Source organism: Strix aluco, chromosome 13 (assembly GCF_031877795.1).
Source record: "Strix aluco isolate bStrAlu1 chromosome 13, bStrAlu1.hap1, whole genome shotgun sequence".
Lineage (NCBI taxonomy): Eukaryota > Metazoa > Chordata > Aves > Strigiformes > Strigidae > Strix > Strix aluco.
The window spans coordinates 2140849-2165936 of NC_133943.1; the positions used below are offsets into that span (position 1 = coordinate 2140849).

The following is a 25088-nucleotide window of genomic DNA, read 5'->3' on the forward strand; positions in this document are numbered from 1 at the left end:
AAAGCCTGCAGCATGTGCATCAGCTCAGCACTCACCTGAGGAAGAGCAAGGCAGCAGGAGCTCCCCCCGGCCCCATCCCCTCCTCCTCATCTCCTCCTCATTTCTCAGATACCTCTACAGTATCACCCACAAACCCAACAGTCAGGTAACTCGGAGGTAGAAAGGGAGGAGTGAGACACTGTTGATCTTCCCTTTGAGGAGCCAAAGCAGAACGAGAGTCATCTTTGACCTCGCTAACGAGCTATTAGTCAAGAGATGGATACGAAAGATGGAGATCTGTCCAGCTCCATCCACCTCCTGGTAGCAGGCTGCTGCTGGAGACAGCGCTGCCCTCACCCCAGCTCTGAGAGACCCCAGGGTGGGAAGGCAGGGCAGGCTGCAGGCAGAGTGCTGGCAGGAGTGAAGAGAGATGAAGACAGAGGGAAGAGACAAGCTGCAAAACAGAGAGAAGGAAGAGAAAGGAGTGAGACAGGAAAAAAAAAAAAAGAGACTATTACAAAAGAAATATAACATCTACCACCACGTGAAGTGAATCACTGCCACGGGATTAGGAGGGTGCGGTGGATTTTGGAAGCAGCCGAGACAGAGGCACGTCGGCCGGGGCAGATGCAAACAGCCCCCAGGTGTGCTGTGCTGCAGGAAGGACAGGCAGCGGGCAGCACCCTTAGGAAGGCTTCCAACAGCCCCAGAAAAAATAATGCTGACCACGAGCTTGGTCACTGGCCTCGAGGGGGGTCTGGTGCTGGGTGCTGCCCACCCAGCAGCACGGCCCAGCCTCCTCGTGCCACTGGCAAGCTGATTCAACAAAGCCTAACTTGGGTGGAGGACAATTACAGAGCTGGGTTTAAGCCAGATCAGTTCAGGGATCTGGTTCACCACAGCAGCCTGAGCTTTACCAGCCCAAGGAAAGCACAGCGAGACCTGCGCGGAAAAGTCTAACGAACACGACGTTTTAAAACCACACACAGAAACTCCTTAACCTCTGGAAGGACTGCAGGCAGAGCAGAGGGCTTCCCAGATTCCAGATATGGATCTCCTCTCCCCAGAAAAACAAGTTGGGAGAGCAGCCTGTGTGCAGGGCTGCTGCTGCCGTACCTGCGGTTCCGGCTCTACGTTGATCCGGTACGCTTGAGCCTTGCCATCTTCCAGAACAGGGGGTGACCAGGTCTTCCCTTCGGCTCTGCAATGGGAAATTCAGTAAACTCAACTTAAATTGCTTTAAAAATATTAAAAAACCCAAACAAAACCCCAAACAGCTACAAAAAAAAAAAAAAAAATCAAACTTCTTAAAAAAACCCAACAAAACCCAAACATATGTATAATATATAGGCCCACCAGGGAATGAAAATATCTATGTGTTCATCTAAAATTATCCTCAGAAATAGTACAATGGTGAATAGAGAAGATGCCAGTTCCAGGCTATTAAAACCACAAAGCCCAAAACCGTTCTTGAACTACAAGCTCCCACTTGGTGCGGAGTTTAAGATATAAACTTAGTTCAGTTCAAGAAATCAGTCAACAGGCTTGTGGTGGTTCTTGTTTTGCATAGTCCTGGCTTTGCCTCTTTATTCTGGCCCTGCATCCTGAAATGTATTCTGATTGTGTGTGTGTATATATATATACATATCTATGTGTGTGTATATATATATATATATGCATTCCCTGGCAGGCTTATATACTAGACCACAGCAGGAATTATATAAATGTATTTCAGGGAGAAGGCTTACATGACCCTGTATGAATCATCTTGACCCTTTCAACAGGTGCCAGATAGAAAAAGCCCTAAAAATACAGTTTCCATTCGCAAATGCATCTTCAGTCCTGCCAAGTCAGAGCAGGGCGCTGCCACTGTCCAAAGATTTTCCATGTGCCTGATCATTTTTTCCCCGCAGAGGCATCTGGGGGCACGGCTGGGATGCAGTCTCCAGTGTGGCCGTCCTCTCCCACGCTCAGGGCACGAGGCAGCTGCAGGGGCCCGGGCAAGGTCCAGCAGGCACATACACAGGCTTTTCTGGATGCTAAGAGGTGGAGTTGGGAGATGGAAACTGCATGAAGTACAAGATAAAGTTTGCAAACACAAACTATTCTGTTTATCCTCACAATCTGCATGTGCACCACTTCATGAAAAGGGGAGGTCTTGTTCCAATAGACACAGATCACTCGCTGCGGCCACGCACCCTTCGTCGGACTCCGGCTCCTGCCACATACCACATTCAGCTTTGGTTTAATTATCTCCAGAGTCCAAGTTTGAAAAATAAGGAGCATGGTTTTAACCCAGGAATCCTTGAGGTGATTTTTTACCTTTGGTATTTTGCAGCCAAACCAGTCAGCTTACAAACCTGCCTTTCCAAATTCAGGGTCTGGTCCAAAACCTCTCAAAAGCAAAGACTTCTTGACCCCTTTAACACACTTTGGATCCATCCCCTGAGGATTTAAGGCTTTTTTTGTTCCAAACCACTACTCAGTACTACCATCACAGCTTTTTCAACAGGGAAATACATGCTCTTTCTCATAGCTAGATGTCTTATTCTGATAAATTATCTTTACTGTAATTAGTTAATTTTAGGCTGGGACAATTCACTTTAAGTGGGTCTCTCCAACTGTTTTTGGTGGGACAAACAGTCCTTCCCAGAACAGCAGCATTCCTAGCAATCCCAGCTCGCTTTTTGCCACAATCCAGTGCTGTGTATATTGCTTCCACATTGAGAATTTCATCCGGAGGCCCAGAACAATGAAAATGCCTAATTACATTGGCAGAGATCACCATTATAATTTCCGTGCTTTATTCCCTACATTGAATCAGCCTGATGTGTGCCGCTGAGAAGGGGCAGTTACAACATTCCCCATCGCTCAGCTCTGGAGCCCACAGGCCAAACACAGCCTGAAGGATCCCTGAAGACTTCAATTTGCCACTAAAAAAGAACCAAGATTCAGAAAGCGATTTACATTGCAGAAGATAAGAACAATAGCAGCAAATTGGCTCCGTGTGAAACTACTTCCTTCAGTCACCAGTACTACCAGTATTTTCTCGTTGGAGTTTCCCAGTTCGCCATACCCTGATGAACAAAGAGCACACTGCCTGTACCAGAAAGCAGCTAAACTTGTGTTTTCAAACATCATTCTAGGTGTCTTCACACCCCATGCAAGTCACGGCCAGACTTTGGTTTGATGTAGAAAGCCCCTTCATAGTTTGTGCTTTTAATGATTAAACTCAGGGCTTCACCATCAGTTCTTCAGAGCGTTCAAAAGTTCTTGGTGTAAGCAAGACAGCCCCGCACAGCTGCCAGCAGTGGCCTGAACAAAGCCAGCCTCACCTCAGCCACAGCTTCCACTTGAACGACTCTGAAATTAAGCTGATACAGCACAATTTAGGTTCTATTTGGCACTTTCAAAGGCAAAGCAAAGGGGGCTGGGAGAAACACCAGCCTCAAACAGAAATGCAAGTCGTAAGTTTGATAAGTGTTCATGCTTACACGAGACTCCCTCCTTTCCCCAGGAACAGCAGAATACGAGGTAATCTGAAATAATTAAGAGGTGACTCTGACAGAGTATGATGCCATGGGCAGCTACTGCCAAAGGGGCTGATGCTCTGAGCTCACACCCAACTCCCAGCTGCAGGAACACCCCCCTGCCCTGCTCCCTGGCAGCACCAGCAGCAGAAGGGGGGTCCCTGCAGCCCCCCAGGACAGGGAAGCCGAGCAAGCCCTGGATCAGTGGGACCTTGGGGTCAGCATGGGCACCCCAAGCCACCCTGGCAGCAGGTTCATGCTACCAACAGTCAGAGCTTTGTGTTTAGGCAACAGCAAAAACTAATCACGCTCTTCTAACGTAATGGGTGAGAGATCAGACGTCGCACTCAAATGTTCCGAGTCGTTTAATTTACAGCTCGAGGACAGGGAAAGTGTTTTCAGATGTGTTGTAGGGGATTAAAGTCAGCTATGTGGAAATCATTACCCTGCACTAACAACGCTCTACTCTATTTTAATGGCTGCTGGGACAATCCTAAAAAAAATAACTTGACCTAGGTTAGTGCTAGGCCTTCAACACGGGGCTTCGTGGGAAACGGATCCATTAACAAGACATAACTAAAAAAACCAAAGTTGCAGACACCTTTTATCCCACCATTTGTTTTCTAAAAGATTCAATGTCATTCTCAAAAGATTACTTGCACATGCTCACATATTTTACCAAAATGTTTTTTCACCTGGTAATGATCTGCAAGTCTTGCTCTCTACATTTGTAGAGCTGCTTCTAAATTGCAAGAATTCCTGGGTCTTATTGAATTTCTGATTTCTCCATCCCCTTATAAACTAACATTTAGCACTTGGGAAAGTGCCAGACCGGACTTGGGCCGCCGCCGTCTGCTGTTGTGCAGCCACGCAGGTGTGAGCAGGCGACAGCTACGCAAACCTCCAGAACCACCAAATCACTGTATTTCACCCCAATCTGTATAGTCCTGTCCACGTTTGCACAGGCTGGTGAACAGGAACAGGAGCTGAGCTCTGCTGAGTGCCCCAATGGACCCGGCTCATCCTGGGTACGCAAAGGAAAAGTTGTGGGATCTCTCCTTGTTCATTCCTCTCGGCTGAAACCATCGCTGTGTATCGAGGCTCTGGAAAGCTGCCGGTTTTCCTCTCTATTAGTCCTCGAGGAGCTCTGGAGGGGAAGCTGTGATTCACTTTTTCAGTTGTACTTTTACTGGAAACTTGAGAACATCATACACTGCCATCCTTCCCATCCTCCAGCAGCAAACAGACCCCAACAAAAGCTCCACGAGCTGGGGGAGGTGGGAGGAGGGCTCGGAAGAACATCAGTTATGGGATGTTCCAGGGACTTTTGGGGCTACACATCCAGTAAACTCATTACTGGGCTTTCTCCCATAGAAACTTCCAGAGAAGCTCCCTCTCTGTACAGAGAGCAGCAATAAATAGAAAATCTTCATACTCCAACTCTCCGAGCCAACTCGGAGCAGAAGCGTAACGGCACACGGGTCCATGGGGGCTCTCCGCAGGCTGCTCGTGCCCTGGGAAGCCACCCCAAGGTTATCCACCCCAAGGCAGGGCACAGCTCCCGGCCACGAGCCTCATGGTCACTCAGCCTCAAGCAAACGAGAGCAAACCCGACCCGTACTGCCAGGGCAACGCTGCACGCCATCGCTGTCTCTAAAACAATTTGGGGTTTCCTAGCCCACACACACCGCCTTGCTTTCTCCCCAGCCTCTTGTCTGCCAGGGTTGCACAGAGCAAAGCAGCTCCCAGAGTTGGGCAGGGGTTTCTCCCCAGCTGCTATTTAAAAAGAAGAGTTACCATCTCCAAAATACCTTCCCTCCATGGGCGAGGGCCCAGCAGGGCTGCTCCTGCAGCACACACACACCAGACGGAGGGGTAAGAAACTGCTTCCAGGATTTATTTTAGATAGAAAGAACCAAAGCTGAACCTTTGAGGACTTACGCTTTGACACTACAGTCAGGAAATAAACACAGCGCAACCACCCCAGGGTCCCTGGCTGCGCCTGGGGCCAGGCAGGCCTCAAGCACCCACCCAGCCCCATAAGAAACAGCTGTGATTGGATTGGACTGGGAAGAACGGCATCAAATTTTTTTTTTTTTTTTTCCTCTGAAAAGTCTCACAACACACATGAATTCCTTCCTGCACATCACAGAAATATGACCACGTTACTCCCAGGGCGGAGGAACCAGAAAGCACAGTTCTTGCCTGATAAGGAATTTCTTCATCTGTGTAACTTAGAGACAACTTCAGAGTGAGAAAAAAAGAAAGAGAACAAGTTCTACCATGTGATCATCCTTATCCACACATTTAAATTATTTAAAACTCTGAAATCCTTGGCCGCCAGTCAAATGCATACATTTTGTGGCTAAATACCAAGCTCTCCATACCACATTTCTGTGAGTAATAATTCACAGGTCTGCTTAACACCTGGGATCTTCTCCAACCAGCTGCCACATACCTGCCCTTACCCTCCCTTGCAGGTACCAGTAAGGCAGGCGGAGCAGACCCCGTGCTCCCTTGGCTTGGGATTCAACAGCTGGGTGACAACACTGGAAGGGGCTGATTTATCATCAGGGCACCCCAAACCGACCCGCTGAGTCTTCATCAGCACCATCAGCGCCTCCCCCCGCAGCCCAGGTGTCAGGCACTGCTCCAGCCTTACTAAGCCCACTTGAACTCCTGGCCTTGCATTTCAGAGCTATTAACCACGACCTGAACGCCCACCCCTTGTTATGGGGATGTCGTGGTAATTCCTCACACGTTACATCAGCACCCACACGAGCATCGGTTACTTCTATCGACTCCTTTCATGAGCTGATGAGGATTTTCCTCCACTCCGTTTTGGAACAGTAAAGCTACTGTGCTGCTTTGCTTTTCACAGCACCGCTGCCTAGAAACAGCCCTGCACATCTCAGGGCAAAGCACAACCTGATGAAGCCGGACAAAACACTTCAGGGGGAACAGGGGCTAGCCAAGAAAGGCGTTAGAGAATGGGGGTGCAAAGGAGGGAGAACCACCCCAAGAGCACTTAAAGTCCCTGATAAAGGACAGAGTAGAGAATTTAGAAAAAAGAAATGTATGTTAGCCCAGCCTGAGAGCAGGGGCAGCCTCAGACACCAACACTCTGGGCTGCAGAGGACACAGGAGAGCCACAGCCCTCACCACACTTGAAAAGCTGTAACATCCCCTTCCCGGCAGTTTTCCCACTGTGGGCTTGGGGCCAGCTCTTCCAGGAAGGATGCAGCACAAGCCTTCACTGTCCCAGCTGGCAGACAACAAAAGCTTCAGAGAAAGCTTTCAGGCTTGCCTTCCCCCTCTGGCACAGACGGGCAGGTCTGGACAGTGCTGCCAAGGACTTTCCAGCCGTGTGCGTCAGCAGGAACAGCATCGGTGATGCCACAAGGTCTCCTGTCCAGCGCCTGAGGTCCTTTGGGTGCTCAACCCTCTGTTCTCAAGTGGTGGTTTCAGCGAAGCACAGCTCCAACCCAATTTTATGGCTGCTTTTCTTTGAGGCATGACCCGATTTGAAGTAACAAGTCTTCCCTAACAACCAGCGCTGCAGCATAACCACGAGAGATGTTAACGATCAAAGTTCCTGGGAGGGCTTTCTTTAAAAGAGATAAGAAAATACACAGTAATGTGTAAGCAAGAACAGGGCAAGCTGTGCTGCTGAGCTGGCTATCTCTGGGCCCCAAGCTGCTTGTGTGCACTTGCCTGGACACTGACTGTCTTCCAGGATAAGAAAGGGTTGACTGGAAGAAATAACACTGGTTTTAATGTGCAAGTACTCGTTCACATGAACACACATCACTGCAGAGAATCCAGATGAGGTTTATCAAACCTGTGTTGCTGGATCCTTTGTTACTGTTAGAAAACAAAACAGCTTTTCCATCCCAGGTGACCACTGCCCAGGCTCTGCCAGCTTCTCACCACACTGCGCGTTCTGATGCCCTCCAGACACCGTCTCCCTCAGCCTCCCCAAAATTATGTGAAAGATCAGCTGCAGAGCTGCCCTGGGCTCTGCTTTTCTTTGCAATCCAACAGCCCGTATTTGTAGAGCTCCCTCCTCAGTGCTGCACCCCCAGCCCTGCAGGATTCATAACCAGTCCAGGGAAACTGGGGTGTCCCAAAGAGAGAAAACAAATATTCCTCCAGTTTCCCAGGAGCTGTCGTACAATGGTGCCAGGTACACTAGGAAATGATGTGGTTCCTTTCTGCCCACATAGCCATGCCGTTTGCACCGCAGATCTTTCCTGCTGCCTCAGAACTTCATTTCCCCAGGGGTCCTGGTGCCACTGACCCCCCCCCCAGCTCCCGTCAGAGCTCAGTGCAGCTCCCAGAGAGCAAAGCCAGAGCAGATGTGCTTCCCAGCAGCTGGCAGGGTCCTCCAGCCAGCAGAGCCACAGGGAGTGTGTTACAGTGTTTGGAAATTACATGTTCACCTTTGATTAGAAACTCTCAGTTTTTCTCCTTCCAGACTGACCAGATGAACAGATTCTGCCATGCAGCCGGGTAGGAGAAAAACAACGAAACCCAGTGTGATGTTCCTAACGACAGGCTGTGCTCATGACAGATGCACCGATCTATTTGTGGTCTGGCCACACGGTCACGCCTGACTGTGGCCAAAGTTTGTGTCACAACAGAAATCCCACTCACTTCAGTTGTTGCCTCCCAAGTACAGGGGAGAGATACTGCCTGCGCCGCGTGGGAAAGTTTTACGCTCTAATTGTTTATTCTACCCACAAACAGTCAGTCCTCCTGGCTCTTTACTTGTTTCTCCACCAGTGTATCCAAATGTCTTCATGAAGCAAATTTGATTAACAGGATAATCAGCATCTTCTCCCATCAAATTCCGTGGGTGCTCTGCATCCCCAGCACCCCTGAAACCCAGAGAGGCCACGTCGGTCTCAGGACATCCTGTCACACCACACAGTAACTCCCCCTTCTTGTCTTCCCCCACATGTTTTCTCCTCATTCTGATTTTCCTACTGAACTTTCTAGTCAAAGGGCATTTACTGACTGCAGTTTGGAAACAAAACCAATTTTGTTCTCTATCTTGGTAACACATAATGTCAAGGGTTCATGGAGAAAGGGCATGGGATGGAAGAAGTCCAGAGAGCACCAGAGGGCTGGAAGCCCTTCGCTGCCCGGCTCCCTGCCCTCCCTCAGCGCACAAGCCCGGCTGGAGGAAGCAAAACAGAATTAAAATCAAATTTCATGTGTCTTCACTAAAGATATAAACCAAACAAGCTCATTATTTCAAATATATTTCACACAAACACACTTATTTAAAAGAATAAAACCACTTCTTGCATTGATTTGCAAACTATATTTTGTTGAAGGCAGTGTGCAGAGAGGACACGGCTTGGAGAGCATCCTTCTGCCCGAGGGAGAAGATACTAATCCAGGCCTCTTCACGTGGCATTTTCCTGGAGCTCAGCCTCACAGCGGAGTCCAGGGCGGTGACCCGCAGCCATGACAAGCAGCAGCTGCTGGACACACACAGAAACCAACAAAATCCCCATCACTGCCCCAGGACGTGGTGCCCTCGCCAGCACCAGGTCACCCTGCTCTCCAGGAGGCAGGTCCCGGAGCAGGGATCTGCTCACACCGAGGAGGGAGCACCAGCCACGCTTCCAGCTGTGACTAACAGCTGGGCAGGGTCATCTGGATCCAACAGGTCGCTTGGGAAACAGGAGAGAGATCCAAGAGCCATGTCACTGAGCACTCGTTTTGGGCCAAACCAAAAATAGACCTAATAGAGCATGACTGGAGCTGCTGTCCTTACTGTAGAAAAAAAGAAGCTATTCAGTTTTTCCTGTCAAGAGAAAAGCCACTCCCACAGGCTTCTCTGGGCACAGCCAAGGTACGTTTTGCTCTTGGAGGAGACACCCAACTGACCCAACAGTGCCATCTCCTCCCTGAGAGGAGCCACCCCACGCTGAACAGTTCCTCACTGTCACCAGCGCCTGTCTGTTCCTCTCTAGCAAAAGCCTGAGCATTTATTTTTGCCTGAGATATAAAAGCCTTTAAAATCTGCATTTATGAAGACTTTCAGGCCTGACAAAGCCATCGCAATCCTCTTGCCTACCTTCCTGCCTAGTAAAGCCGAGGCCACCTCTCCCACAAACCACTGCAAGGCTGCGGGCCATCACCAGCAACATCTGCTATAGAGAATCCACCACTCCTGGGGACACGCTGCAAGGTCTCACAGTTAAAAATATCCACCTTGATAGGTGGAGTTGGGCAAACCCAACCTGAAGCCACAGACCCTCCTGCTGCCAGAAGTCTCCCACACAGCAGCTTCCAGACCACCATGAGGTCATTAACGAACATTTCTGCATCTCAGAATTAACCCCACCAAGGCACTGGTGTGAGACCTCCGCCCACTCCTCTTGCGATGGAGCGGAGCTGTACCCGTGTGACACAACCCGTGTCCACGCAAGAAGTCACCTCTTTGGAGAGGAGATGCACTTCCACAGAAATACTACTGACACCACGTACACCGATGTAGCAGCTACCACCACCAGTAAGGTCACAGCTACCACCAGCAAGACTCAAGCACCTCTTCCTAACCACGAAGATGGGGTGGACACCAGCAGAAAGCTGGGCATGTACCATGTTCCTCCCATGGAGGAGTAGTCGTCAACGGTCCGATCTTAGCCAACCAGTGGCTAAAATGAGGTGTAAAAGTGGGAATTCAGCCCATAAATTCACACAGCAGAAACCCTCATACATGAGACTAAAATGCTGCCATGCTGCAGGTGAAAGCTGTTTTCAGCAAAACTTTATCCTAACTCCTGACAAAGTTGTTCTGCTGCCAAACCACCTCAGAAGCTGGTAGCTCCCCCAGAACCTTCTGTCTCTACATGAGGATTTCCATCTCTTCCAAAGAGAGCTCCACCAGCCTGTGGACAGCCAGGAGGGGAACCCTCGTCCTGCCCCAGGAACAGCCCCCATTTGGGGTAGAAGACCATCCACTCTCCCTAAAAGTGTTCCAAATGGGAAGCAAAATGACCATTCTCCTCGGCTACGGGAAATTCTACCTGCATGAAGGGTTTTCTTGGTTTTCTTTTTTTCTTTCTTTCCTAACGCTGAAGCCACATCATCCCCACAGCACGGGCCGAGCTCAGGGGGCTCTGCTTCAGCCGTTCACCTCAGACACCGCTGTCTGATGGACCATGAGGAACCAACGAGGCTTTGCTCCATTTATGGCAGCGCTCCTTCCCCACGGCCCAGGCTTCCAGTCAGAAATTGCATGTTTTCCAAGAGAAGTACAAACAGTAAGTGATAGCTCTTTATAGCAGGAAATGCCTTTTTAATCTGAAGTGGAAAATTGTATACACTTATTTAAATCTATTACAGATAACATTAGCCATTTGTGAGCCTTATAAGGAGCACTCATTTTGCCTGGATAATTTGTGATTTGTATTAGGAACTGTTAACTACAGAATTAATTCCAATGGAAAGCAAAAAAACCCCCAAGCCTACATTTTGCTTCGAAATATTCTAAAAAAGTGAATTTGGCAGGACCTTGAAATGTATATTCGTTGAACAGATGTTTAGGAAAAATCACAGATGGATGTTAATGAAGTGGGAGGCTTTGCCCAAAGGAGATTTCAATCCCAGTACTACTCTTGCATGAGTTGATAAAACCTCCATTGGGTTGAAGGATCTGACCCAGCTCACAGCCTGGACAAGCCTTGCAAGCTATAAATGATAATCAACACATATAAATGAGCTGAACCCATTTTTGTACTGGTGATCTTTAAAAAAATTTGTTTTACTGTTTTTAAAAATGCATAACAATTACACAGACCACGAGGACGCCCCAAGAACTGAGCTTAAGGGCACATCTGCTCCAGGGCCAACTGCAAACCTTCCGCAGAAGAGCCAAGCAAAGCTGACACGAGCACATCAAACAGAAGAGGACCTACCTGTTCACGGAGAGCAGTAGCTGGTCCATGCATGCTTTGATCTTGTTTTGTGCTTCTAGGTGTGTCATGTTCTCCGTGCTCTCTCCATTAATTGCCAGAATAATATCTCCTGGGCACAGGTTTGCCATGGCTGCTTTACTGCCAGGGTTAATCTAAGCAGGGAAAAATAAAAGGGTTACTTAATAGAATGCTCGGTTTTTAAAAAAGTCCCGTTTTCTTGGAATAAGCAGCAGATAAAGGGAATAGTTATTTCTGAGGGAGACGTGTTTTGCCTACCAGGCATCTACCAGAGGTTGGACGTCAGAGCCAGGGCTCACAGGTCAGTTCTCCAAGGGCCATCCTCTACAACAATGCTCTAAATAAGAGATTTCTGTCAACCCCAGTCAGCGTGCGACCAAGTCCTCTCTTCAGATTTGTCTCTTGCTTGAAATAACGCAATACCTTCTTTCCAGAGAAATGCTTCACACTCCTTTGGCTTGCAGGCCTTAAATCATGCTGCGAGAGTCAATCCCCAAAGAGCACACGAAACCCTCCTCTTTGGCCAACTGCGTAATTAGAAGATGAGAGCAGTCACCCTAAATGCTTCCCGTGGAGAGGCTACATTTGACATCAGTTTTTCCTGACCGTCATTCAAATGACTTGTCTCTTTCTGGCCCTGCATGGAATATCACGCAGCTCGTTAAGTCTCCACAACTCTTTCCTTCTGGTTTTGTAGGAATGCCAGATCCTTACAAAACCCGTAACTTCTTTCCTGAGGAACTAATGACAGGTCCAGGTACTGTTTGTGGTAAGCCATAAGACCAATCCTGCAGCCCATAAATGTTACTTGAGAAATTACCATTTCATTTACATCAGCCCAAATGTTTTTTTAATTTTTGCAATAATATAAAATGATGCAAGGCATAGGCAAGACAGGTAAATGTGTCTGTTTAAACTCTTAATAGCTACGTGTTTGCCCTCTAATTTCCTCTTCAGTCACTTGGAGCATCTGCTAACACTCCACTAACCAACAACACGGTTTATCAAGTGAGAAAATACAGCAAGTCTGACTTGGTTATTCGTATTTCACCACATTTAGAGTGTGATGGTGCTTCGATTCTGTTTAGCTTTGATTTACACAGGTACAACCCCCCTGTCTGAGGCAATGGGTCTCTGCTCCATCACACCCCGCTCAGAAGATCCAGGCAAGAGGATCACTGCTCTGTCCTCCACCTCCCCTCACACACAGCTTATGCTGGTGCACGGCAGCAATCAGACGCTAACGAACCACGTACAGCTTTCCAGACACCAAGTGGCGAGCACCACGGAGCAGGTGGCCACAAGCCCACTGACCACCACAGGCCATCCTTAAACAGGCAGCTTTTTAGAAATGGAGGCATGCACATGTCCCCTTCTCCAGTTCTATTTTCATAGGGAATTTGAAGAAGATTTAGTCGTACCACTGAAGCCCTTTGTGGATCGCACCGGGGCTGCTGGCAGGACTGAGGGCGGTAAAACAGGCAGCAAGAAGCACCCGGCATAATCCAGACGTGCTGCGCCGCTCCCTGTGCGACTACAGCCACCAATACCACCGAAACGGGAACCTGAAGGTGTTTGAGGGGCTCCAAACCACTTTTTACTTTTAAGTGGAACTGGCAGCCTGAATTAAGCCTTTTGTTGTGTTGTCAGAGTAAATCAGCATTTGCCATTTGCTCTTCAATAGTTTCAGCCGGGCTATTTCACTCCAAAACCCCTGGCCAACTCCTTCCCTGCTCGCAGGCTCTGCAGTGACTCAGCTCGGAGCAAACATGAGGATTTCTGAACACAGCATGCATTAGCTGTAGAGCTCTGACACAGGACATTGCAACCCAGGAGAGGTTTACTTTTTCCCTGGGGTTTATTTCTGTCCCATTGGGGTTTTTCTGAACCTGTGTAAGAAGACATGGCATTCACAGAGCGTTAGGGGTCCTTCTACAGCCACAGAAGCTGCCAGACCCACCAGAAAGTCAACCAGAAGCTCAGCTTGCACCTCCAAGGAAGCATCTCCATGCTCTTGCCTGTTGTTATCCGCTTCCCTTGGCGTCTGCCCGCAGACTTTTGGACTAACAGACTTTTAGCTTGACCCAGGACAGCTGTATTTTGTTCTTGTCTATTCAGTGCTGTCTAGATGTCCAATGGATTTTTCTCCCTGCACTGATCTTAACCAGATTGTAGGTTCCTTGGAGAATAAGCTGTTCATAAATGGGGCTCTTAGCTGTTTCCTATTTTTAGATTCTGGTTTATTTCAGATTATTTTGGCAGTATTTTCATATAAGCATTTTATCCTAGCCATGGAGATGACTGAGGGCTTGAAATGGAGCTGCACTCCAGGAACTCATTAGTTTGAGATACAGCATCAGTGTCACAGCAGCTCAGGAATCAGTACTGTAATGTCTGTCAAGGCCAACGTTTGTATTTTAGTGAACAATGTTTAAAATACTTCAAACCAAGTTCTCTGAACTCACAACTGTGCAAAGCCATTGACACCAAACATGCCACAGAAAGCCCTGCGAGCCTGGTTGCGGGCCAGGGCTGTGCTTGAATCCTCATGCAAGGGTCCTACCTGCTTCGCTCCGTGCAGATCCCTGCAGACAGCCTCCTGCAAACCCGGGATCGCCATAAGGACAAGGATGCAGTTTTAAGTATAGTCATTTTGGTAACAGAGCCTATGCTTGGAGCGAAACATCCAAGAAAGACAATCCTCTATTGTCACATGGAACTGAACAAATGCACGAGGAAGGAGAAGGGACCTGGGGGGGGTCTTGCTCAAGCACCCACGGAGCTACAAGCAGCCAGCACCCACACCCAGCAGCAATGGGCTCAACCCAGAATTCTCCTTAACCAGCCTCTTCCTTTACAAAGGCCAGTTACTGCCCCACCAGCTGCTGAGCATTTACTATCAACAAGCTCATAGAAAAAACAAGTGTTTTTTTGTTCAAGTGATGAACTTTGTTTTGCATATTAGCCTGTTCTCTGGTGCTGTAACTACAGCTGCCTGTATTGCCTGGGGGTGTAAGGTCTCTCCAGGGCAGTGACTTTAAAGCCCAGCAGTGCACAGGGGTTTTGGGATGGAGCTTTTACCAGAGGCCCTGTCTCCCTCCTGAGTCCCCTGGTCTGCTGTGAGCGAAGCGTGCACGAATTTGAGATTAACTGGATACGTTACGAAGTTTAAAACGCTGCAAAGAAAACGTGCACCAAGTCCCTGGAGCTCCGTGTTCCTGAAAGGGGCCTCCAAAGGGATTGAGGTTTGAGAATAGGATAGGCTTAAGAAAACCAGTGATAAGTCTTCTGTTTATTTTTGAAACCAAGGTTGAATGAACAGAGACCAAGACAAGATCAGTGGATACGTAATTTGAGGTGGTGTAAGCGGCCTCCCCGGGACCAGGACAGGTTGCATCCCCCCACTGCCACGCTGCCTTTCAATGGGCAATGCAAGTGCCCCAAAGCAGAGTCTCAGCTGGGGCTGAACACGGCCTCCGTCCCCCAGCCCTGCTGCGCCCTGCGTGTGCCATGCCTCAGCCTGCCCACGCTGGGCTCCTGCCAGGATTTGGGCTGTTTGTCTGCTTTTTCCTTCAGCAAAGAGCTCAAGAAGGGCAATTACACACTAGCAAGGAGCCAGCCCAGCCCCTCACACCCTGCTAACCCCCAGGGCTGCAGGGCCGCATGCAGGTGCTGGTATTTCAGGGCTGAAGCAAGGTGCTGGTGGAGAATTACACGGGTGGACGGGGTGGTCTGAGCCCTCGTGCTGTTGGCAGCTCACGGGGTCTCAATTCCTGCACGGCCACGCGGCTCCCAAAGGGCTCTGCTTGTGCCGTGGGGTGACAGCAACCTCAGTACATGTTCAGAGCAGTTGAGTGTATGGCTCTGAGAGCCAAACCCACAGCAAACACCTCAGGCTTAAAGAAATGTAAATATTTTTATTAAAGTTCCCCTAAAGGTCTGTCTTTTTCAACCATGCAAGAATCCTGCCTCATTTGGAAGCTCCGAGCTCCCAAAGCCCCAACTTTATACAGCAATGAAGCAGCACAGATGTGAACTCCCAGCCACCAGTTAATTTACGCTGCCAGTTATTGCCCTGCACTTGGAGATATTCTCCCACCAACATCAATCCGAAGCCAACTGATGAAGATTTGGGGTGAAGTTGCCCAGGACAGCCTAGTCAAGCCTACAGCTTGCCCATGAGAGCGGAGAGGACCTTCTCTCTGCACCTTCCTGCTCCCAGGTGCCATCCAGCCTCTTCCCTTGTCCAGCCCTGGTGCTCAGCAGTTTAAGCATGGCCTGGGATGCAATCCAGCAGAGCTGAGCTGTTTTCTGAGGGTGAATCAAAGCAACTCAGAGTAATCTGGACCAGGGGAGGGATGGAGTTAGCTGGTGGCGAGCTCTTCATGAGATGATTAAGCAGATCCCACACAGCGCTATACACAGAATAGCCGCTACCCATCACCTAATCACTGCTGCATCTTCAGCAGGAAGGAACTGAGCCCAAAATACGTGCAGGACCAGTCGGTGTGCTAGGGAGGTCACTGGCACTCGTGTTTTCACAGCTCCTTTTATGCCCATAGAAGCACATTGGCGTGTGCTGCACCCGCGCACGCACAGCACGGCCTCTGCTCCGGGAAGGCAGCGAAAACGTGTGTCATTTTTAGTGCTCTCCCAAAATTAAATAAAGCCAAGAGAGAACAATGTTCTGCATTTAACCCCTCCAAAAAATAAGGAGCTGCTTCTTTATTTCTCACCAAAAAAATGCAGATGCATAAAAATATTTGTAAACAAAATACTAATAGAAACAACACACATGCACAGCCGACACTACTGTAGCAGCAGGAACGTGGAGGTTTGCAGAGCGTGTGCCCTCGGTAAGTAACTCCAGGCTCCCGAGAGCACAGAGAGCAGCCTCTCCCTGCACAGCGTGCCTCCTGCAGGGATTCGCTCCAGTAGAAAGCCAGAATGTATTTTTTATCCCTTTTCCAAAAAGCATATTATTCTCCCTAATCCCCTCAGGACAAGTCTCATCTGTGACGCCTTTGTATGTCCTCCACATAGCACTGTGCTTCAAAAAATACTAGAGGTCAAATATTGGCGCCTGTCTCGGTCCTTTTATATTATTCCAGCAGGAAAAGGAGAATTTTAGAGCAAGAGACCCCACTAAACAGCCCTTGTCCCACTGTCCTCTGCCACTGCAGGAGGTTTGCTCAGAGCTGTGAGCATCACCCCCACGCTGAGGACAACGAGGGGAAAGGCGACCCACAGGCTGTAGCACCAGCCCAACACCCCACAAGTCAGTATCTCCTTTTGCCAAGTCATCAACCAGTGAACTGTATTTGCACAATTACAAACCAATTTTTTTAAATAAGCTTTTTCTAATTATTTTCCCTGCCACTTTTCCCAAGATTACTGCCCACCTCTCTCCTCTCCTCCAAGGGGACCAGCCTCAAGCAGCCCCTCCCCAGCCAAGTGGATACTCTGATGCTATGGAACAGGCTGGAAAACCCCCAAAGCCAGCAGCAGCTATCTTATCTGGCCACCGGAGCCTCGTTAGGATTTACTAAGTGTTAGCATCTGACATCAGGCCAATAAAATAAAGCACATTAAGGCAACTGTTGTCCTAAGCCAGTTGGTGTTGGAAGCTGTGCAATCTCACTTACTAAGCAAGATTATGTGCATTGAGAGGAGTTTACTCCTGAAACACACGTCGCGTTCTACTTTCCCCCCTGGAGATCAAGCACTGAAGCGTGCCAGGGCTGCGAGACCAGAGCCAGGCTCAGAGGGCAAAGTCCCCGGCGCCTCGCTGCGCCCATCCCGCGGCCCACGCGGGGACAACCCCGCACAGCTCGGGAGCAGCTTTGCTCAAGCCATCTCTAGAACTGGGCCAACACCACAGGCTGAAACAATCAACGCTGTAGCAAAAGGTTAATACATTGTAACTTAACACCCACCCACCTCCTTTTGTTTGGGTTTTTTTTTTTTACTCTTTTCCCCAGAAACCTGCCTCTGTAACGTCACCTGTGTCAGGACCCAAGGACAAGGGACATGGTTCCACCTCACTGCCTGCACAGGTCTCAGCACAGCCACTGGAAAGAACTTCATATTTATTGCCCCAGCAGTTTTTACTCAAATTAACAAAAGGTACTTATTCAGGCCAACCACACCTACATAATAAAGGCAGCTTTCTCTCTGCCAAATCGCCTTCACTTTTTTTTTTAAAAAAAAGCGCTACTGTAATAAAACACACCATATCCCATCAATTAATGAAGTCATCTCCCCAGAATTTAATGGGTTAAACCATGCGAGCCCATACAAGCCTACACAGACCACACCACTCTCCTCTTAATCAATGGTAGTTTGTTACAGACAAGTCAGGAAACTTTCTGTTCTGCGAGCGTGATCAAAAGGGCCTGATTAAAGCCTTCGAGAGGCTGTCAAGATAGTGTGACAAAATTCTCAGTTTTTGAACAAAGCAAGCCTGTTCTATTATCAGGAAGCACGCTACGAGGCAGCAGATGATCTTACGGTAGCAATATCTTTTAAAACAGGAAGAAGCAAGAGTTAAATGACTATCTAATGAAGATAAATTGCCCAAATCCTTTAAGCATTCTATCCAGAGGTTCTCCTCAGCTTTTCAAAGCATTGTGCCTGGAACTGACATACATTCCTTGCCAATCCATTTGCATTTTTCTAATTGCTTATAAAAAGTCCAATGTATCAAGACATTGTTTAGGTATGCTCCACAGACCAGTAAATGAAGAGCACTGTTTATGCAACATGAATTAATTTAACTACTGAAGAAAACGAGAAGCTTAAGAGCGTAAAAGGGAAAGAACCAGAGTACGAGTGTTATAAAAGGCAAGACACTTGAAAATCCTTTTCAATCCAAGTACTGATGAATCCAAAACCAAATTTAGGATCAGATTCGTAGCGTAGATCCTAATTCAGCTCAAAGGGTGAGGTCTCTCTACAAAGAAAAGGCTGAGAATCAATTAAATCTGATATGAATTTTAGAGCAGCCAACCACATAGCCAGAGTGCAAACCTCAAAATGCTGATTGAGAAAGTCACAGCTCGTTCAGACACTCACCTCTGGTTTATTTTGCCAAAAGCTTGCCTTGCTTAGCCCAGGGGCACCCAGAACTCCGCAGCCCTCAGACCAGGAGCCGCAGCACCCCGCGCTGCCCACCACCTTCACAGTCACCAGGAGCCCGCTCACCCCTTCCTCCAAGGACAAGTTACAGATACGCTGCTTTACTACCCAGAATGACCCATTCTTAACCACTATGGCTGCTGCTACACTTAGATCTGCTTTATGCTTCCTCTGCTGTCTGGGGAAGCAAGGCTAACACCAGGCTAACACCGGCTAACCCCGACGTAGGTGCGCTCGGAGCATCACTGCCGTCCCCGAGACACCGCACCATTGCGCGCCACTCAGCAAACCCGATTCTGCAGCATCAGAGAAAACATTTATGATCACAATCGCTTCATCTCCTTTAGAGGTGCAATGCTCAGTGCTCCCATGAAGCCTCCCCTTCTCAGACACCTCACAGCTACAGTAGGGCTCCCTAAACCCTCCTTTGGAGAAACCCTTGGGTGCTTTGGAGCTCTCCCTTTCAAATCACCGCCCTTCTCAGCCGGGAAGGTGGGTTGATACTTTCCTATCCAAAGGAAAGTGGCCACAGAGTTATCTCCAAACAGAAGAAAATTCTCTGACACAAAAGGACTGACTTCATCTGGCGAGCAAACCTGAAGCTCCGTTCTTGCGAGGCACGTAGGTGTTAATCTCGCACAGACCGCGGGGATTTGTGCCTTTGCAAAGCGGCTGCTTCTCCCAGCGTAGTTGCGAACACTAGATATTTTGTGGGGTTTGGTCTTTTTTTTTTTTTTTTTGGTACCAAACTCTAAAGGCCTCTGGGAAGTGTTTTGTGGCTTGTGGGGAACGACAGCATTCAGAGCCAGCATCCTGCAAACCTCCCAGCTGAGCAGCTACTCCTTGGTGTCTGTTACTGAAGGGTCCTGGGTTCGATTGTGCAAGACAGTTTCTCATTTAATTGTGCATTGCCTATATCTGATTATTAATAATAATTACTTTAGATATTCTTCAAGCTGGTATACTCTGCTTTCCCAAGCTTGTGCTGTAAAATGTCACTTGCACATAATCTGCTATCAGTCCACACAACACATAAAACTACTCAAGGTTTAATGGGTGTGAATTTGAATTGCTCTGGTTGACAAGAAAGATTGAGTGTGGCATGGGCTTTGAGACATCTTTATGATGTTTGGAAAATTCATTGGCTGAAATACTCTTGCACAGCAAATTTTTTTTGGTTTTTTTTTTTTTTTTTTTTTTTAAAGAGAGCTCTGTTCTCTATGGTGAGAAAGTGGGGTTTATTTTAGGGCTCTGCTGGCTGTAAAAGTTACTTGAATGTCACACTGTGGCTCGACATTTTTGCAATTGCTCCAAGTAACTGGATGAATCCTGGGTCTACTTGAAGTTTTTGTGTAAGTCCTGAAGTAGAAACCAAACATAACCTTATCTCCCAGGGCTTGGGGCAAGCGTGGCATTGACGGCAGCGTACAAATCCACTGCGTTAACAAGCTCTGGCTGAACGCGCCGCGGTTTGCTCCGGTACGTGTCTGGCAGTGCTGCACTGACAACAAATCAAGCAGAGTATCCTCTGTGAACAAGTTTGTTTTAGGGTTTTTATCAACACTACCAGATCTTGAGAGATCTACTGTTTCCTTTCACGCTCTAGCACCTGTGGGCACAGATGACTTAAAAAATAAAAATATTTTCACCAAGTGTTTGGGTGTCTAAGAACCATGAATCAATGCATTTTAAGAGCTTAGAAATCAAACAAATTCAATTAGGAATACTATATTTAAGAGGACTTGTGCCTTCTAGGATTTGCCACATGACTCCTGCAGATGTGTGATATGCATTTTCCTCCCAAGCTACAAAAAAAAAAATTTAAATTGCAACAGTCTGCACTAATTCCACACAATCCACAATGGCCTATTTGTATTAGAGGGCTGATCTACCCCCAAGCAGGACCAGGATTATCACTACCTATTGTGTTATATAGCCATAAAAAAGTTTAAGAAAAAAAAGAATAATTGCATATATTTCCCCTTGCATGCTTCCTACACTAACAGGGCCATTTTAGTAAGTCTGCTGTCTAACTTTATTCTCTTTTATCCCTGTACCAAGTGGGATACAACCATGTACTTTTCCAAAACAACTCTGAATGCCTGCCCCAACAGGCAATCTTTCAATCTTCAAGAAGTTAGAAAAAAAATTGACATCACCATCATTTAAAAGAAAAAACACAAAACAACCAACCCAAGCCACAAAGACCCTCACCCCAGCTCTAAACCCCCCACTCACACTGAGCCCATTCTGCTTTGTTCAGCCTGGCAGAGGCCCGAGTGTTTTCAAGGGTGTGCTGGGTTTATTTTGCTAAACTCGCCCCAAGGTCAGACCTTGCATGAATGGACCTACATGAATCATTCTTTCCGCCTGCTTTCCCCGCTCTGGATTATCAGTGTGCTTGATTACGGTAATTAGCATTAGGCTTTCATTCCAGCATATTCTACCATTACTGTCTCCTGAACCAGCACAAGCATTTATTCTTCTCTTTCAGTTATTAAATAAAGCCTCAGTGATAGAATAACTTCAGCAGCAAGTATATTTGTTACATACTTTCCTTAGTTCTTATCTGTAGTTCAGATTAACTGTTAAGCACCACTACAGCTTCAAGTGTAACCACCCAGATCTCTCACTCCAGACTTTACAACAAGCAATCATGGGAAGGATGATGAGACCAAAAAAGAAAAACAAGCAAAGCTATCTCCTTCCACTTAAAAGGAATCACCCCACTTGAACTATTATAACAAACATGACTAGCTAGCACCTCTTGGTTCTTCCACACAGGCAATAAAACCACTAGAAGTCAGCAGAAATCAGCTGGGGTCCTAGTTGTGGGATTCATTGACACAGAGCAACTTCTTCAGCCCATTTGGGAGCTCTGAATGGAAAGCGCATCCTGGCCATTTAATAAACAATCAAATAGATACCAGTTACACATAAAACCAGGAAAAAACCTTATGGGAAGCAAAGAAAAAAAACCAAAACAACCCATTCCCTTTGCTGGCATCTCTGGCTCTTGCCTTCTCTGCCGACATACGTGGAGTTCCTGGGGTACCCAAACCCAGACCCCCCAGCACTGCCCAGCCATAGGCCTGCAGAGCCCTTCGTGCTCCACCACCCAAAACCCCCAGCACACATGAACAAGCCTCACAGGCCACCCCAAAAATTATTCCTCCGAGCAGGTACTCTGCATTCAAGCGGGATCACAGCAATGCACTCAGGCATTTACCGGCTGCCCCGAAATGGAGTCAACAAGACAACTTCTACTGGAATTCCTCCCTCAGCAGAATTCCTTCCTGAGTGTCCTAACCTTTAACAGGACACATATTTCCTCAAATACAAAAGCTACTTAAGCTTAAGAGTCAACCTTAACTCAAACAATACCTGGATAATGGATCACAGACCAATTATTTCTCACCCTTCTTGTGTTACAGTTCCAAGCCAACACTGAAAAATGCATTTTTGCTGCTCTGCTAGTGAGTAAACTGATGTCAAAGCCAGCAGATAAAGGAAAAACTATATTTAAAACTTTTTTTTAAAATACCAGAATCAGTCCATTTGTCGATTACCTGTTTAGTCAAACAATTTATCAATTATTCTAAAAGCAGCAAGTGCTCAGCTTAACACCGGCAGAGTTGGGTAGGTGACGACATTGACTGGTCTAGGAGCTGGACAAGCAAGTTCAAGTGATTAAATGCATTCAGCTCCTCTAGTTACACTAATGACTGATTATCTTTTAATCCCAGGCAAGGGGTAGATCAACTGTGATCCCACACAGAACCGCAGCACTCACTGATGTGGTTACAAGAACAACACTGAGAGCAGCTGAGTAAGTTACTCCATTGCTGGTCAAAGGCAATGCTGTTGCTACCTTGAGTACGAGCCCCCTTTCCCACAAAGGGCAAACACAGTCTCCAGTTGTTAACCTGCTCAACCAAGGAAAAGCAGCTGTCAGCTACAGATTAAGTCTTAAAAGCACTTTCTATCAAGTCATTAAGGCCAACTCTAAGCAGATGTTTTAAGTCATTCCCCTACCCCTATAAATATCATTAAGAGGAGGAACCATTATTAATTATGTGATGTACTACACCCGGTGTTAGCTGACTGTAACTGTGGGTGTAAAACAAGCTGGGTTTCTGCCCCAGAGCACAGCCTGGGGCTACAATTCTCTTCCCAGCACTGTGCTGACAAGACACCAGCACCCCAACCCCTCTACATAGCTGCTGCAGGGCCCTCCAGGGCTGCACGTCTCCAAACCAGCCCAGCAAACTCCAACCCTGCTCATCTGGGTCCTCCAAAAATGCAAGAAGAAACAGGGGGGGAAAAAAGGGCAGCTAGCACACCTAGGTTTTTATGTGACCACATGAGAAAGATGCCCTAAGCACGCCCTTCTGGGTTTGCATTTCTCTTTCCTTAATACTGAAGATTCCAACTGCAGCCCTGGCCTCTCTAGGGCAGTGCTCAGCATCAGCTGTTCCCACTCATTTGGGCAATCAGATCTTTACCACTTGTCACTTAAGACTGATCAAACCACAGAGGGAGGTGACCTGCTTTCAAGGAAAATACATCATGCCTTGATTTTGTGAGCATATCTGAAACAGCTGCACCTGCACAAATGCAGTGACCTCGCAGGGGGCTGAAGGCTAAAGCAAGTCCTGCCCAGTGAGTCAAGTCCCATTCCAAAGCAGGACTGGGTGATCATTATTTTCCTTGCTACCAAATCCATATTTTTTCAAGTTTATCCTTTGACAACACTGTCACAAGCCACTTTTGGGGACTACCTTCAGCTTCACACTGACTGCTTCATTATTTCCCCTCCAGCAGTAACACTTCAGCTTCAGGACTCACTAATGCAACATTAAGGACCTCTGCCTTTGCTTAACCTGGAGCAAGGACACTCAGACAGGCTTTGGAGAAGCAGCTGCACCCTTCTAGGGTCCCCTGACAGACAGCAAGGCATCGCTTGCAGTGGCTCCGGGGGTTGCAACACACCTCTGCACTGTCACAGCTAGCGAGAGACCTGGGGAGAAATTGTTTCCTGTAGTAGCTTAGCAAAGAGTAGGGAAGACCAACCTATCAATGACCAAATAATTATTTTTTTTTTTTTTTTTTTTTTAAACACAGATGAACTTGTGTTTTAAAAGCAGGCAGCCAGCCTCTGGCACCCAGAACTGAACCTGGGTGGCTTCTGGATGCCTCAAATCCCAAACTGCAACCTATGAATTCCCAACATAACTAGTCCAGGTAGGCTGCTTGCAGAGCTACAGCCCAAGCACCCTGAGGCACATCAGTTCTCAGCCCCCCTCGGGCACAGAAGTGGGGTGCAGCAAACCTGCACCCCTTGGGCAGCCCATCCCACCTGGAGCATGTCAGCATCTTGGGCTCACAGCTGGATGGGGGACTCCCAGAATCTGGCCCCACCTCCCTGCAGAATTTCTGCTTTTCAAAATATTTTTGTAATTTAATGGCATTTTAATATAAAACAATTACTTTTTTTAATATTTTTTTTTTTTTTTTTAGAAAAAAAGCACTGTGAAGGAGGCAGAAGTCAAAAGCCTCAACCATTAGGCTACAGCAAGAGGTTCCCTCCCTCCTGCAGCCCCCAGCCCCCTTGCCCAGGTTTCAAGCTGGAAAGAACAGATCTCCTTGTTAGACAATTAACCTAATTGTTTAACTAGACAGTTACAGAATAAAAGTGAATATGGCACCATGCCAGCCACGCTCAGTCCTCTCCAAAAGGCAGAGCTGCACAGACCCACCACCCAACAAAGCCCTGGCTTCCCAGGGAGCCCCCAGCAGCCCCTTCCTGCACCCCCATGGCTGGGAGCTTTGGCAGAAGCCACTTCCCCAATTTTAACCTTTTCAGATATTATTTCCAAAGCCAGTGAGGTGTCCTCTTGTGTCGAGAGACTAGAGCCCAAGCAGAGCACCCTGCACCCATATTTACATCCCAGCGAGTTGTTTATCACCCTCCGGGAGCAGCCGTTAGTGTACGGCACATCAGAGCATCACCCCTCTCTGCGGTGGGAGCAGAAATTAAAAAGGATCTAATTTAAGAGGCTGCCACACTCAGCAACATGAAACAACACCCCACGACTGCTACTTGTGTTACAGCTCATTGTGATCCAAAGCATGACTGGCCCGATGAGAATTATCCTCACACCTCCCAGGTTTGCTGAATCAAACAAGGAATTTGGGAAGCCACCTGCCTAGGCAAAAGCAGACTTTGTTTTTTCTTGTTTAATATTAAACCAAACTCTTTTCAAAGTAACAGGAAAACAGGCTCCCTTGGCTAAATTAACATGTCCATCTTCACAACGGGAACACTTTTACAGTCACTGAGAGGCGATTTTGTGGTTTATTGTGATACATCCCACATTACTGGGGGGGAAAAGATGACTTGCCTGTGCACAGGAGGCAAATGCTGAGCCCCGAAAGCCGAGTGCCTCCCCGCTCAGCACAGACACCCCAGCTGTGTGTGGGTGCC

The 25088-nt window shown here is 47.7% G+C and overlaps 1 protein-coding gene across 1 annotated transcript in view; it reads right to left on the reverse strand.

The window, feature by feature from the left end:
- The window catches only part of PDLIM4 (PDZ and LIM domain 4), a 53447-nt gene that overhangs the window by 27043 nt on the left and 1316 nt on the right, over nucleotides 1-25088 (reverse strand). The window contains exons 2-3 of the mRNA XM_074838728.1: nucleotides 11447-11598; nucleotides 1096-1180 (exon numbers count right to left, since the gene is read on the reverse strand). Of these exons, the coding sequence (XP_074694829.1) occupies nucleotides 1096-1180; nucleotides 11447-11598 (237 nt within the window). The remainder of the gene's footprint in view (nucleotides 1-1095; nucleotides 1181-11446; nucleotides 11599-25088) is intronic.